Source organism: Mytilus californianus, unplaced genomic scaffold, assembly GCF_021869535.1.
Source record: "Mytilus californianus isolate M0D057914Y unplaced genomic scaffold, xbMytCali1.0.p SCAF_17, whole genome shotgun sequence".
Taxonomy (NCBI): domain Eukaryota; kingdom Metazoa; phylum Mollusca; class Bivalvia; order Mytilida; family Mytilidae; genus Mytilus; species Mytilus californianus.
Window position 1 is genome coordinate 7,660,501 of NW_026262659.1, and position 15,936 is coordinate 7,676,436.

Below are 15,936 nucleotides of genomic sequence, written 5' to 3' on the forward strand. Positions count from 1 at the left end.
TTCAGTTTCAATAGGTTCTGATTACTACTGGGATATCGTAGAAGACAAAGTTATCCGTGGACCAGGCCCGACCGCAGTAAAATCAAAACTCGGATACCTGCTTTCTGGACCAATGATAGACTCAACTGGACCCACAACCTTAGCTTGCATGTTCAATGTCATGATGCAACACAAAACAGAGGAAGTCGATTTGGAATGATTTTGGAAAATCGAATCATTGGGAGAAGTTTCTGATGAATCGTTGAAATCAAGCAGAGACTTTTTTGAGACATATGAATCAGACAGGATCACAATGAAGGACAACTGATATATTGCAAAACTTCCTTGGAAAGAAGATTTCCCAGAGTTGCCTAGTAATTACAATATTACAAAACGCCATACACTTAGTATGATAAATAAATTAAGCAGGGAACCAGAAATGATCAAAGTCTATGGAGACATTATTGCTGACCAGGAAAAATGAGGATTTGTGGAGAAAGTTCAAGATGAAAATGCAGGTGAGAAAAAACACTACATTCCTCACTATGCTGTTAAGAAAGACTCAACAACCATCCCAATTAGTATTGTATATGATTGCAGCTGCCGAGAATCACCAGAAAAGCCCAGCTTAAATGATTGCCTTTTGTCCGTCCCGCCACAAATGAATGAGTTAACTGGGATAAAGCAAGATTTAGATTACACCAATATGCAGCAACGACAGATATTGAGAAAGCTTTCCTTCAAATTGGACTTACGAAAATTATTTTGCAGAAAGTATTAGGAACTAACTGTGTTAAGTTTGAAATACTTCAACCAGTCATTTTGGATATTGAAGCAATATTGAACGATAGACCATTAATGTATGTATCATCCGAATTGTGTGATCCATAACCGTTGACACCATCTCTCCTGCAATATAACCCGTCTACCATATCTGTCAGACATTGCCGAAAATATCGACAATTTTACCGTACCCACTACTACTACTTTGATCCGTCAAGCAGATATTAAACATGAACTTATTAGACAATTTCAAATCAGATGGAATAAAATGCTCCGCTGGGCGCAGCTTGATACAACCGCAGAGGTCGAACCCTGAACAGTTGGGGCAAGTATGGACACAACATTCAAGCTTGATTCAGCTCTGAATTTGGATTGTGATTAAATATTTGACACAGCATAGGTTTCTGACACAGAATGAATGTGGTCTAAGAACTTTAAATTTTTTAATTTACCTATTATGGTCCAATATCCAAAATCTAAATACATGGTTAGATTCAGCATATCAAAGAATTCAATTTTTGTTAAAATCAAACTAAGTTTAATTTTGGACCCTTTGGACCTTAATGTAGACCAATTTAAAAAAAGGGGACCCAAAATTAAAAATCTAAATACACGGTTAGATTTGGCATATCAAAGAACCCCAATAATTCAATTTTTGTTGCAATCAAACAAAGTTTAATTTTGGACCATTTTGTCCTCAATATGAACCAATTTGATAGCCGGGCCCACAAATAAAAAATCTAAATACATGGTAAGATTCGGCATATCAAAGAACCCCATATATTCAATTTTTGTTGAAATCAAACAAAGTTTAATTTTGGACCCCAATTTGGACCAACTTGAAAACTGGGCCCAAAATCAAAAATCTAAATACATGTTTAGATTCAGCATATCAAAGAACCCCATATATTCATTTTTTGTTAAAATCAAACTAAGTTTACTTTTGGACCCTTTGGACCTTAATGTAGACCAATTTGAAAACTGGACCCAAAATTAAAAATCTAAACACACGGTCAGATTCGGCATAACAAATAAATAAATGTGGTCAAAGATTTTACAAATCTAATGCGCCATACTGTGCAAATAAAGATTACTTCTTGAAATTTTTCAATATTTGAAATTTGAAAAAAAAATATATTTGAAGAATAATTCTTATTAATTTCTGAAATCTGAAATGAGAAAAAATTGACCCCCACAATTTCTTTTTACCCCCCCCCCCCCTTTTCCCCAAAAAAATTCTTTCCCTCACCATAGTGCTAACTTAATCCATTTTATAATAGTATTTAAAATATGGTGTCAAATCTTTTATATGGATATTTTTGTTAAAAAAAAAAGATGCAACATTTGCAGATATTTTTACTGGTCTTCCTTTATAAATATACATTTCTTTAAACATAATTTCAAAACAGTGTAAGGGAAGTAATCAAAATGTTGTATTTGGATTACCTCCCTTACACTGTTTTAAAGTGTCTTAATTATTCATCAACCATTACTTTATACATAATTTAAAAGCAGTGTAAGGGAGGTAATTCAAATGATGTATTTGATTTATCTCCCTTACACTGCTTTAAATTATGTTTTGTACTAAAGTATTTGTCCATTAACCAGGACAACCTTGTTTTTCCTCCTTTTTTGCCCCTAATTCCTAAACGGTTTGAGCCATAACCCCCCAAAGCAAATTCTAACCATCCCTTTGTGGTATGGAAACTTGTGGTATAATTTCAGAGAGGTCCATACACCGTTCCACAAGTTATTGTCTGGAAACTAGAAAATGCTTATTTTTGGCCCCTTTTTGGCCCCTAATTCCTTAACTATTGGTACCATAACCCCCAAAAACCAATCCCAACCTTCCTATTGTGGTATTTAACCTTATGGTAAAATTTCATAGAGATCCATTCACTTAAACTAAAGTTATAGTGCAAAAACCATTGTGTCTTCGGACGACGACGACGCCAACGTCATACCAATATACGTCTGCAAAAAATGAATATCTGACCACATTAAGAGAATTTCACAAGACCATCGGAACAAACAGTCAAATTATCAAAGTGGCGACGTGGTCCAGATTTACGATGATTCCCCGAGGATAACGTGGAAGCTATGAGTCGTAGACATGGTAGATGAACTTTGTCATGGAAAAGATAGATATACTAGATCAGTGAAAATTAGAACAAAGAACAGATTAACGAGTGGTCCTATTTCAAAACTTTATCCATTAGAGGTTTCCGATTCCTCAGTGCCATCAACAGAGACCAGACAGCGTAAATCGAAAACTGAAGCCAAACTCAAGATTCGAAAATAGACTTCATAATTTGTTATCAAAACAAGAACCTGTAACTAGTGCGCCGTAAATTTGATAATGATCATAGTGATTAGACAATGCAATGATTTCTATTTTATAACATGGACTCTAAATGGATAAGCAACTACTCATTACATGAATACAATTTATATGAATACAAGCCTTATCAATTCAAAGCGAAGTACTAACCACAACCTTCACGATAGTACATTCTTATTATACTAAATTATACTTTTAATTATATAATTTTTTTTTGCATGGTTGAGGTTGCCCACTTTTGATTTCTGAATAATATATTTGGTGTAAACAATATTTTTATTATGAAATTAAGGATGTAGTCAGGTGAAATTAAAAAAATCTGGAATTTAAAATTGATACTATAAATCAGAAGAGCATTAGTTAAGGAACATAAACTGTTAACACAGAGATATGTCTAGCCTTTTTGTTATTTTGATAGTAAAATGCAAATGTTGAAATTCAAAAAGCAATACTTTAAAATGTAAGTTTTGCAAAATCAATGAACCATGACTAAAGGTACAGGGCCAAACAATTTCCATGGAAATGAGATGTGCCAATGCTAATACAACTGCATACCAACTATTATTGACCTACCACTAGTCAGTGTTCTCCCCAGAACTTTTGGATAGCATCACATTGGTGCAAAAAAATTAATTAGTATTTTTTTTCAATGTCATTTGTCGCTTCATGACAATGCTCTATTTCCTTTAAGTAATGTTTATATTGTTCAATTCATAACTGAGAATACAATTAAAGTATAACAGTTGTTTCAGTTTATGTCTTCAATATTCATTTATAGTTACACAATTATATGTTTCCTCTTGTCAGAAACTACCAACTAAATATCTAGTACAAATAAGAACTTGTTTATATCAAAATGAAAAAGAAAGTATCATATATTACAGTGTTCCAGCTAGGATTTCAAAAGGGCAGGGAGCAAATCATGAAAAGGGCACTTTAGCACGATGATTGATATTTCAAAAAGGGCATGTCAAACATTGTCTTATGTTAACTGCAGGGGTTTCAGCTAGGAATTTTGAGGGGGTTTAGTCACTTTTACGCTAGATGAAAATCAACCTTATTTTGGGTAACAGTATTAAAGGGACCATGCAAGGACGTATATTACTAGCTCAGTCTTCCCTAGAACATTTTCGATGCATGGTAGGTCTAAGGTCAAGTTGCAATGCAGAGCGCAGCGGCGTTTTGTAGAATTATTTTTATTTCATTATAGTGAAATAAATAAAATTTCGATTAAAAAACTATTCTGTTTATCATGTTTATGTAATTCATTGTTTCCTGGGACACAATGTATTCATGGTATTAGTCCCAGTTGTTTCTCATCAAAAAGATATATATTTTTAAGAAGTTAAGGTACTTCAATCAGTATATTGAAACCATGCATTTACATAGAAATAAATACATTTAGCAAGGAGATCTAACAAATAGTCTGTTAATGCATGTGGAATGCGTAATTTTCCCTTTTGGGATCATTATTATTCTGTCAGCTGTATCATTTGTGCGTCTGTAGTTATTATCATATAATTGCAGAATTTGGTCATAGCTGGTCCGCTTCCGATGAATCCTGCATCCGATCCATAATTTGTACAAATATTTAAATGGCGGTCGAGGAAAAATTAGCGAAAATAAATGTTTGATTTGGAATGAATATGACGCTTTTAATACAATAAATGGATGAAACATTAACTAAAGGCAATTTTCATCACATTCTAATGAAGTAAAAAACTTATTTTGCCGAAAATCAGAATGTTTAATGTACGCTCTTGAGTAGGAAGTACAGGAAAGGAAAGAAAATACTTCTTTAAAAGTTGTTAATTTGAAATAACATATGACCAATCTGTAAATTCAGTGCTTTCACCTCTTTTCTAAAGAAATAAATCGTATATATCTTTTAATCTCTTCACTTATAACTGAAAAATTGCTGTTTCATCGACATAACAAATATTGCGTAATTGTACAACTTGGTTTGGTCAGCCACTTTATCATCATCGAGGTACCCCGCGTAGTTCTTTCTTCTTTTAGGAGACGTTTATGCCATGATGCAAACGTAGATTTCGATTTGTACTTATGATTTTCTGATTCCAATTTTTCAATATTGGACCACATGTTATTAGTAATTTAGTCATGTCATAAGTGTCAGCTTGTGGTATTCGTATCCAAACATTTATCACCCAAAGGGCAATTAACACCTATTTAAACACTCTTAATTGCCTCTATTGTCCGACTGGAAGGGATTACAATTAAAGATTGTATAATTTTTATGATCACAAGCGGTAATTAGATGAAAGCTAAAAAATTTTGCGGCAATGTATCTAGATAATAGAGACAAGAAAAAATAGCACCTCAAAATAATTATAGCGTTGTGGAAATTATTATAGCGTCACGGAAAAAAATTATAGCGTTGCGGTGCCGCGACCCTAAAACGGCCTGAGGAGATCACTGCTAGTGGTTTCCACTAAACTGACCAAATCACAAACTAATACATGTAAACTAAGCAAAACTTTCAAAGTCAATAGACCATGACAGAGGGGGCGGGGACAAATAATCTCTATGGAAATGAGATGTGGAAATGAGATGTGCTAATGCTAATACAACTGCATACCAAATATTATTGACCTACCACTAGTGGTTCTCCATAAACTGGCCTAATCACAAACTAATACATTGTTGCCACCGCCTATGTCTCGCTTTTTGACTCTGTCAAGGCGATACAAAAATAAGCTAAAAATATTGATAGGTTATAGAACTCCTTTTTTGAGATATTTGATTTTAAAAAAATTGCAGGGAAAAGGTTGACTCTGGCTTTTACCTTATATTTAAGCATTGGCATTATTTGGGTCACAAATCTTAAGAAAAGAAATCTAGAATATGCTTAAATTATGGTAATGACCTTTCAAGAGCTATTGAAGTCTTCTTTGAAAAGAAAAGTGGGTGATATGGGGCAAAATATTTTACCCTGTATTGTATGAAAAAACCCAAGGAGTCTGAACAGCTGACAAAAAAATCCTAAACCTGAACTGACTACATCCTCAAATACAATACAAATTCACATTGTGGCAAAAAGAAACAAGCAACAAGTGCTTATATTAATCTGTCTCCTTAAATTTATATTTCAAGACTGTACATATGCACATTCACGGTTCTACAATCTGTCGATACCTGTATTTTGGCATTGCACAAGGTCATGTTTTTCTCTGACTGTTAATGACGTCTTTACACTAAATCCAGTGGATGTTTGATGTGTGATGGTTGATAGTTTAGTCTTAGATACATGATATTTTTATTAGTTGTTATTGGCTTTAAACTAGCTGTCAGTAACTGTGAGTACTCTCAGATGTATGTCTTCATTGTTGTAGGGATGTATAAATACCCTAACACGTCCGGTCTGTGTTTTTGTTACTTGTTTTTCTGCTTTGTATCAATCTGATGAGTTAAGCCCTTTTCATCTGATTTTTATAGTTTGTTCATATGTTGTACTGTTACACCACTGTCCCAGGTTTATAGGGGGAGGATTGGGTGCCTGCTAACATCTTTAACCCAGCCACATTCTGTATGTGCCTGTCCCAAAACAGGAGCCTGTAATTCAGGGTTATTGTATATCATATTTTTATTTCATTCTTACATAAATCAGGCCATTAGTTTTCTTGTTTTACATTTATCATTTCGGTGGCCTTTTATAGCTGACTATGCAATATGGGTTTTGCTCATTGTTGAAGGCCGTACAATGACCTATAGTTGTTAACTTCAATATCATTTGGTCTCTGATGGAGAGTTGACTCATTGGCAATTACACCACATCTTCTTATTTTTATATGTGTACTAAGTTATAGGTTGATATGACCACATACAGTCTTTAGAAAACTTAAAACTTAAAATTTAACCAATCACATTTCCAGGTTCAGTGAACCATGGCATCTGGGACTAAACCCTAATTTGGCATATATATATTACACAGTTCACTTCATAATGAGCTTGTGTACTAAGTTTCAAGTTGATGTGACCACAGACTACCCTAACCAATAAATGAAGAATGTGTCCCCATGGACACAGATGATGCCCCAGATTGCATACAACATTATAAAAAACATAACTCAAGAACAATAAAAATGCCGCTACCCAAATTTGTACTTGATCTGAGTTTTGTGGCAATAAGTATTGTGTATAGGTTTCATAATGTTTGGTTGTGGCAAACTTAAGTTACAGAACAGAAACTAAAAATTTTGCATTTTTTTCCATTCATAAAGGGGCATAACTCGAGAATGGTTAAAGTGATCCCACCAAAATTCGAACTTGATCTGTATTTTGTGGTAATAAGCATTATGTGTATGTTTTATAACATTTAGTTGAGGTGAACTTAAGTTAGAGAACGGAAACTAAAATTTTTGTAATTTTTCAATTAATAAAGGGGCATAACTCAAAAACGGTTAGAGTGACGCTACCAAAATTCAAACTTGATCTGTATTTTGTGGTACTAAGCATTGTGTATAAGTTTCAGATCATTTGGTTACGGCAAACTTAAGTAAGAGAACGGAGACTAAATATTTAGCAATTTTTCCATTAATAAAGGGCATAACTCGTAAACTGTTAAAATGACACCACCAAAATTCAAACTTGATCTGTATTTTGTGGTAATAAGCATTATGTATAAGTTTTATAACATTTAGTTGAGGCGAACTTAAGTTAGAGAACGGAAACTAAAATTTTTGTAATTTTTCCATTTATAAAGGGGCATTACTCTAGAACTGTTAGAGTGACGCTACCAAAATTCAAATTGATCTGTATTTTGTGGTAATAAGCATTGTGTATAAGTTTCATAACATTTGGTTGAGGCGAACTTAAGTTAGAGAACGGAAACTAAAATTTTTGTAATTTTTCCATTTATAAAGGGGCATTACTCTAAAACAGTTAAAGTGACGCTACCAAAATTCAAACTTGATCTGTATTGTGTGGTAATAAGCATTGTGTATAAGTTTCATATCATTCGGTTACAACAAACTTAAGTAAGAGAACGGAAACTAAAAATTTAGCAATTTTTCCAATTATAAAGGGGCATAACTCGTAAACCATTAAAGTGACGCCACCAAAATTCAAACTTGATCTGTGTTTTGTGGTAATTAGCATTATGTATAAGTTTTATAACATTTGGTGGAGGCAAACTCAAGTTAGAGAACGGAAACCAATTTTGGAATGTACGGACGTACCTACGTACGTAGACGGACAAGGGTAAAACTTTATGCTCCCTCCGCTACGGCGGGGGCATAAAAACTTTACCTGATACAGTGATACAAGATGGACAGACAGATTAATTGGAGGACGGACCCACAGATCGAAATAAGCCATGTTTTTTTAAGTGATTTTAAAGAAGATCATAAATAGGTAGAACCTCTACTATAATGTTTTCAAATGTCTTGTGCAGTTAAATCTTTTTACTGTTATTTACTTTAGATTTATTGATAGTTGGTTGCTTGACATCCTGGTCTTACGCATACTTGATGACAGAAACATCTGTTATATTCATTGAAATGGGTATCACACTTGAATGACATGACATGTAAACATGGTAAGTGACAATAAAGTAACTAAATTGTGTTTTCCTCCCCTCGTAAAGTTTGAACTTATTTACCTCCAAGATCAACTACCATGTACTTCATTCCTGCTTTAATTGTCTGTGCAAATGCATTTTTTTCTTTAGTATCCTGTCTATCAGTCTTAAGGTGCTGGCAGTAAATAGAAGCTGCTTCAGGCTCTAAAGCAATACTCAACTGGCCACTTTTAATACCAGCCTATCAATATATATATATATATATATAGTTTATAGAGAATAGAAAATTATCTTGTATGGATATTCAACAAAAGGCTCCTAAGAGCCAGGGCCCATATGCATAAAACATATTAACTTAAGTGTTCTTTAAACTTAGATTTCACTAAGAATTCCCTGTTGAGTAAAATTCTTCAGTCGTATGCATAAAAATACTTAAGTCTTCACCTAACTAAGGAATACTTAAATCTGAATCTTACTCTAATTACTCTATGAAATATGTTAGCTCATCACATGTACTCATCCGTGCAAAAGTTTGTTTTAAATATTTACATTGATTGAGTAATACATACTTTTATTAAGAACTGGGGTTAAATTGATGTTGGTGTGCAAGGATTAAAAAAAACGTAACTTAATTGTACAAAAAATGCCAAATTGGCACATAAGAGAATAGGTTGTTTTGATGGAATAGCATGGGAAGAAAAAAATATTTGTAATGTGAAAGGGGCTTGGAAGGAAGTATCAAATAAATGTATCAACATAATAAGTACAAAAAATTCCATGAGGAGAGACTCTTAAGAGATCCAAAAGAAGTGGGACAATTTATACATGGAGTGATAAATGTAAAATATCAAAATATTTAGAAATTATCCTCGCAATTTTTTATAGCAAACGAAAATGGATACTCAACATTGTCTTAATCTTAATTTAAAAAAAAATATCCAAATCATCAACCATTCATCTTTCTTGAGTGTTGCTGGATGGAGGGGTATGGGTTTTTTCTGGAGAACCATATATATCTTTTAACTCTACCAATACATGCAGGATAAAGATTTTTTTTTAATCAATCTTTTTAAAATAAATTTTGATAAGAAATAAACTTTTTATTACTTCCCTTTTACAACTAAAAAAAAGGGGGTAGGATAAATTTTCCATGAATTCCTATCAAACCAAGGACATTTTGCGAAAGTTCTTCAATCTTTACTAAAACACACAGTATCCAATCATATGTTTACAGTCAGTTGTTTACAACATCTTAGTGTATTTCCGAATATTTCACTTGAAAGTCATCAATGCCTAAAGATAATTCAAAACTGAAATCTTGCTAGATTTTTGAAAAATTTGTGCAATTATCCAAAAATTGAAGAGAAGAACATACAGCAATATATCCTTGAATATTTTTGGAAATATGAAAACTAATTGAATACGGTTTATGTCTCATAAGAATGTTTTATAGACTTCAAAATGTAGTAGGTCTTAAAACCTTTATGATTTTGTCCCAGTTGGTGAAACAAACTCAGGTGAAATTTGCCCTACATCTTTAGAATAAAACTATATAATTGGAAATCTTATGTCCCCCTTCCCCAGAAAATCATGATTTTGCATGACTGAAGATCTTCATCGCTTCCTTCATGCTTTTTTTGTACGAACAATCCATACCAGGTGGTGTATTTTAACAATAGAATGTTCAACGTTATTCATGTAAGCATGCACAAACAGAAGAATCATAAGAAATAAATGTGGATAGTGTCCACATGTGGACACAGATGATGCCCCCGCTTGCATATCATATAGTTATAAAGGGACATAACTGAAGAACGGTAAAAGTGACACTACCCAAATTTGAACTTGATCTTAGTTTTGTGGTAATAAGCATTGTGTGTAAGTCTCATAACATTTGGTTTAGGCTAACTTAAGTAGAGAACAGAAACTAAAAATTCAGCAATTTTTCTATTTGTAAACATGCATAACTCTAGAACAGTTGTGTATAAGTTTTATAACATTAAGTTGAAACAAACTAAAAAATTCAGCAATTTTTATGTTTATAAAGGGACATAACTCAAGAATGGTAAAAGTGTCGCCACCTTATTTCGTACTTAATCTGTACTATGTAGTAATAAGCATTGTGTATAAGTTTCATAACAGTTGGTTGAGGCAAACTAAAGTTAGAAAACGGAAACAAAAAATTTGTACTTGATCTTAGTTTTGTGGTAATGAATATTGTGTATAGGTTTCATAATGTTTGGTTGGGGCAAACTAAAGTAACAGAATGGAAACTAAAAATTTTGCAATCTTTCGATTTATAAAGGGCATACCTCAATAATGGTTAAAGTGACACTACCCAAATTCAACTTGATCTGTGTTTTATCAGTGGAAGTCAAAATTAAACATTGCATTGTATAAAGCATTGATTGTAGTTGATTCAACTATAATCATGGACAAAGGGAGATAACTCCAATTTTAATATAAATCACTTGATATTTACAAGAAAATAAAAATTTTGCAATTTTTCCATTTATAAAGGGGTATAACTCTAGAACGGTTAAAGTGACTCCACCAAAATTCAAACTTGATCTGTGTTTTGTGGTAATAAGCACTGTGTATAAGTTTCAAAACATTTGGTTGAGGCAATCTTAAGTTAGAGAACGGAAACTAAAAATTTTCCAATTATTCCATTTATAAAGGGGCATAACTCTAGAATGGTTACAGTGACGCCACCAAAATTCAAACTTGAACTGTGTTTTGTGGTAATAAGCATTGTGTATAAGTTTCATAACATTTGGTTGAGGCAAACTTAAGTAAGAGAACGGAAACTAAAAATTTTGCAATTTTTCCATTTATAAAGTGGCATAACTCTAGAACGATTAAAGTGACGCCACCAAAATTCAAACTTGATCTGTGTTTTGTGGTAATAAGCACTGTGTATAAGTTTCATAACATTTGGTTGAGGCAAACTAAAGTTAGAAAACGGAAACAAAAAATTTGTACTTGATCTTAGTTTTGTGGTAATGAATATTGTGTATAGGTTTCATAATGTTTGGTTGGGGCAAACTAAAGTAACAGAATGGAAACTAAAAATTTTGCAATCTTTCGATTTATAAAGGGCATACCTCAATAATGGTTAAAGTGACACTACCCAAATTCAACTTGATCTGTGTTTTATCAGTGGAAGTCATAATTAAACATTGCATTGTATAAAGCATTGATTGTAGTTGATTCAACTATAATCATGGACAAAGGAAGATAACTCCAATTTTAATATAAATTACTTGATATTTACAAGAAAATAAAAATTTTGCAATTTTTCCATTTATAAAGGGGTATAACTCTAGAACGGTTAGAGTGACGCTACCAAAATTCAAACTTGATCTGTGTTTTGTGGTAATAAGCATTGTGTATAAGTTTCATAACATTTGGTTGAGGCAAACTTAAGTTAGAGAACGGAAACTAAAAATTTTGCAATTTTTCCATTTATAACGGGGCATAACTCTAGAACGGTTAAAGTGACGCCATCAAAATTCAAACTTGATCTGTGTTTTGGGGTAATAAGCACTGTGTATAAGTTTCATAACATTTGGTTGAGGCAAACTTAAGTTAGAGAATGGAAACTAAAAATTTTCCAATTATTCCATTTATAAAGGCGCATAACTCTAGAACGGTTACAGTGACGCCACCAAAATTCAAACTTGATCTGTGTTTTGTGGTAATAAGCATTGTGTATAAGTTTCATAACATTTGGTTGAGGCAAACTCAAGTTAGAGAACGGAAACCAATTTTGGGACGTACGGACGTACGTACGTACGTACGTACGTTCGTACGTACAGACGGACAAGGGTAAAACTTAATGCCCCCACCGCTACGGCGGGGGCATAAAAATAACAGCATGAATTCCATTCGTGTAAACATTGTGAGTACTTTTCGGAATACACAATAGCAAGATTTAGACATAAGGGTAGAATGAAATTATACAACTACCCTCTGTTAATTCTTGATTTTGTTGATTTGTTGATTATACATGATTTTAGGAAAATTGAAATGGTCATTAATATTAAGCAATAAACAAACAAAATATTTCAGATATAATTACTAATTAATTAAATGGTAGGGTACCTTATACTTAAGTATAATCTTAGGCGTTTTCTATTTTAAGGGGTTTTATGCATACCACTTAAGTTTTATGGGTGTGACTTAAACCAACTAAAATTTTACTAAGGAAATACTTAGTTTAAGATGTTTTATGCATACCACTTAGGTAAAAAGGGCGGAGTTATCTTAACTTAAGTGTTTACTAAGGAAAATCTTAACTTTAATAGCTTTATGCATACATGCCCTGAATCGCTCATCTGGTAAATGTTTAGCAATTTGATATTTAGTTTACCTTTTTCAAAATAAAACAATGTTTTTTCAGAAACAAACTTCTTTTTTTCAAACCTTCAGCTTTTCAGAGGCCTTCCAGTTAAATAAAAGAGATTGCGGTTTTCTAAATAATAGGCAAAAAGACTCAAAATTAGTCAAAAAATAACTGTTAAGGATATTAACTCCCTTATATAGTCATCCAATGGTTTCCATCATATTTATATTTTTGCCCATCTTGAAAATTGATAATTTCTAATTGACCCCCGCAAAATTTTTTTTTACCCCCCCCCCAAAAAAAACAATCCCAACCTTCCTTTTGTGGTATTGAACCTTTTGGTTGAATTTCATAGAGATCCATACACTTAAACTAAAGTTATTGTCTGGAAACCAAATGTCTTTGGACGACGACAATGCCGACGTGATAGCAATTTACGAATGCAAATTTTTTGCGGTTGTATAAAAACTGGAAAATTTATAAAAAATCTTCATTTCAGTGCAGTAACTCCTATTTGGAGTCATCCAATCAGTTTAGTCATATTGACATATTTGTATAATTTTGTATTGTTGGTCAGTTTTACTGTTCACTTAAAGAGTTTTCTCTTATCTATAATAGTTTTACAGATAACAGGAAAAAACTTGAAAATTACTTTTAAATAAAAGAAGAATGTGTCTGAGTACACAAATGCCCCTGCTGTCTGGGAGTTTTGGTTCTAAGTATTGTTTATGAGTTTCATAAAATTTGAAAGAAGAAAACTTAAGATAGAGTGCATAAATAAAAATAGGACGGACAGATGGACAGACGTCAAGGGTAACACTTAATGCCCACTTTGCCTAGCGGCAGGAGCATGAAAGTCATTGGAAGGCAAAAACTTCTATATGAGGAGCCAGACATATTGGAATTTTTGTAATCTTGTTTTGCTGATAATTTAAAATGTTCACATTTTCTTCCTATCTATTACAGTTTTTAAAATAATAGGCAAAAACTTTAAAATTTGTGAAAAATACTTATTTAAAGGCTATAACTCCTTTCAAAGGACGTCAAATGGGTTTCCTTCAAATTAGTATGTTTGTAAATCTAACATTGATGGTCATATTTTTATGATTTAAAATTTCCACCTATCTTAATTCATTTTTATAGATAATGAGCAATAAAATGCTTCGCTGGGGCGCAGCTTGATACGACCGCAGAGGTTGAACCCTGAACAGTTGGGGCAAGTATGGACACAACATTCAAGCTTGATACAGCTCTGAATTTGGATTGTTATTAAATATTTGACACAGCATAGGTTTCTGACACAGAAAGAATGTGGTCTAAGAACTTCAATTTTTTTAATTTACCTATTATGGTCCAATGTCCAAAATCAAAATACATGGTTAGATTCAGCATATCAAAGAACCCCATATATTCAATTTTTGTTAAAATCAAACAAAGTTTAATTTTGGACCCCAACTTGGACAAACTTGAAAACTGGGCCCATAATCAAAAATCTAAACACATGTTTAGATTCAGCATATCAAAGAACCCCAAGAATTCAATTTTTGCTAAAATCAAACTAAGTTTAATTTTGGACCCTTTGGACCTTAATGTAGACCAATTTAAAAAACGGGACTTAAAATTAAAAATCTAAATACACGGTTAGATTTGGAATATCAAAGAACCCCAATAATTCAATTTTTGATGAAATCAAACAAAGTTTAATTTTGGACCCTTTTGACCTCAATATGAACCAATTTGATAGCGGGGCCCACAAATAAAAAATCTAAATTCATGGTTAGATTCAGCATATCAAAGAACCCCATATATTCAATTTTTGTTGAAATCAAAAAAAGTATAATTTTGGACCCCAACTTGGACCAACTTGAAAACTGGGCCCATAATCAAAAATCTAAACACATGTTTAGATTCAGCATATCAAAGAACCCCAAGAATTCAATTTTTGTTAAAATCAAACTAAGTTTAATTTTGGACCCTTTGGACCTCAATGAAGACCAATTTAAAAAACGGGACCCAAATTAAAAATCTAAAAACACGGTTAGATTTGGCATATCAAAGAACCCCAATAATTCAATTTTCGATGAAATCAAACAAAGTTTAATTTTGGACCCTTTTGACCTCAATATGAACCAATTTGATAGCGGGGCCTACAAATAAAAAATCTAAATACATGGTTAGATTCAGCATATCAAAGAACCTCATATATTCAATTTTTGTTGAAATCAAACAAAGTTTAATTTTGGACCCCAATTTGGACCAACTTGAAAACTGGGCCCATAATCAAAAATCTAAATACATGTTTAGATTCAGCATATCAAAGAACCCCATATATTCAATTTTTGTTGAAATCAAACAAAGTTTAAATACTGGACCCTATCTTGGACCAACTTGAAAACTGGGCCCATAATCAAAAATCTAAACACATGTTTAGATTCAGCAAATCAAAGAACCCCAAGAATTCAATTTTTGTTAAAATCAAACTAAGTTTAATTTGGACCCTTTGGACCTCAATGTAGACCAATTTAAAAAACAGGACCCAAAATTAAAAACCTAAATACACGGTTAGATTTGGAATATCAAAGAACCCCAATAATTCAATTTTAGATGAAATCAAACAAAGTTTAATTTTGGACCCTTTTGACCTCAATATTAACCAATTAGATAACGGGGTCCACAAATAAAAAATCTAAATACATGGTTAGATTCAGCATATCAAAGAACCCCATATATTCAATTTTTGTTGAAATCAAACAAAGTTTAATTTTGAACCCAATTTGGACCAACTTGAAAACTGGGCCAAAAATCAAAAATCTAAATACATGTTTAGATTCAGCATATCAAAGAACCTCATATATTCAATTTTTGCTAAAATCAAACAAAGTTTAATTTTGGACCCTTTGGACATTAATGTAGACCAATTTGAAAACTGGACCCAAAATTAAAAAT

General features: G+C 32.5%; 2 protein-coding genes across 3 annotated transcripts in view; both read right to left on the reverse strand.

Annotated features, from left to right (window-relative positions):
- Positions 1 to 15,936, reverse strand: part of LOC127726325 (cyclin-G2-like) — a 486,290-nt gene that overhangs the window by 149,150 nt on the left and 321,204 nt on the right. The window lies entirely within an intron of this gene.
- LOC127726322 (heat shock 70 kDa protein 12A-like) overlaps positions 1 to 15,936 on the reverse strand; it is a 30,620-nt gene that overhangs the window by 4,202 nt on the left and 10,482 nt on the right. For both annotated transcript variants that reach the window (XM_052233647.1, XM_052233648.1), the window contains exon 4: positions 8,724 to 8,883. In XM_052233647.1, the coding sequence (XP_052089607.1) occupies positions 8,724 to 8,883 (160 nt within the window). The remainder of the gene's footprint in view (positions 1 to 8,723; positions 8,884 to 15,936) is intronic.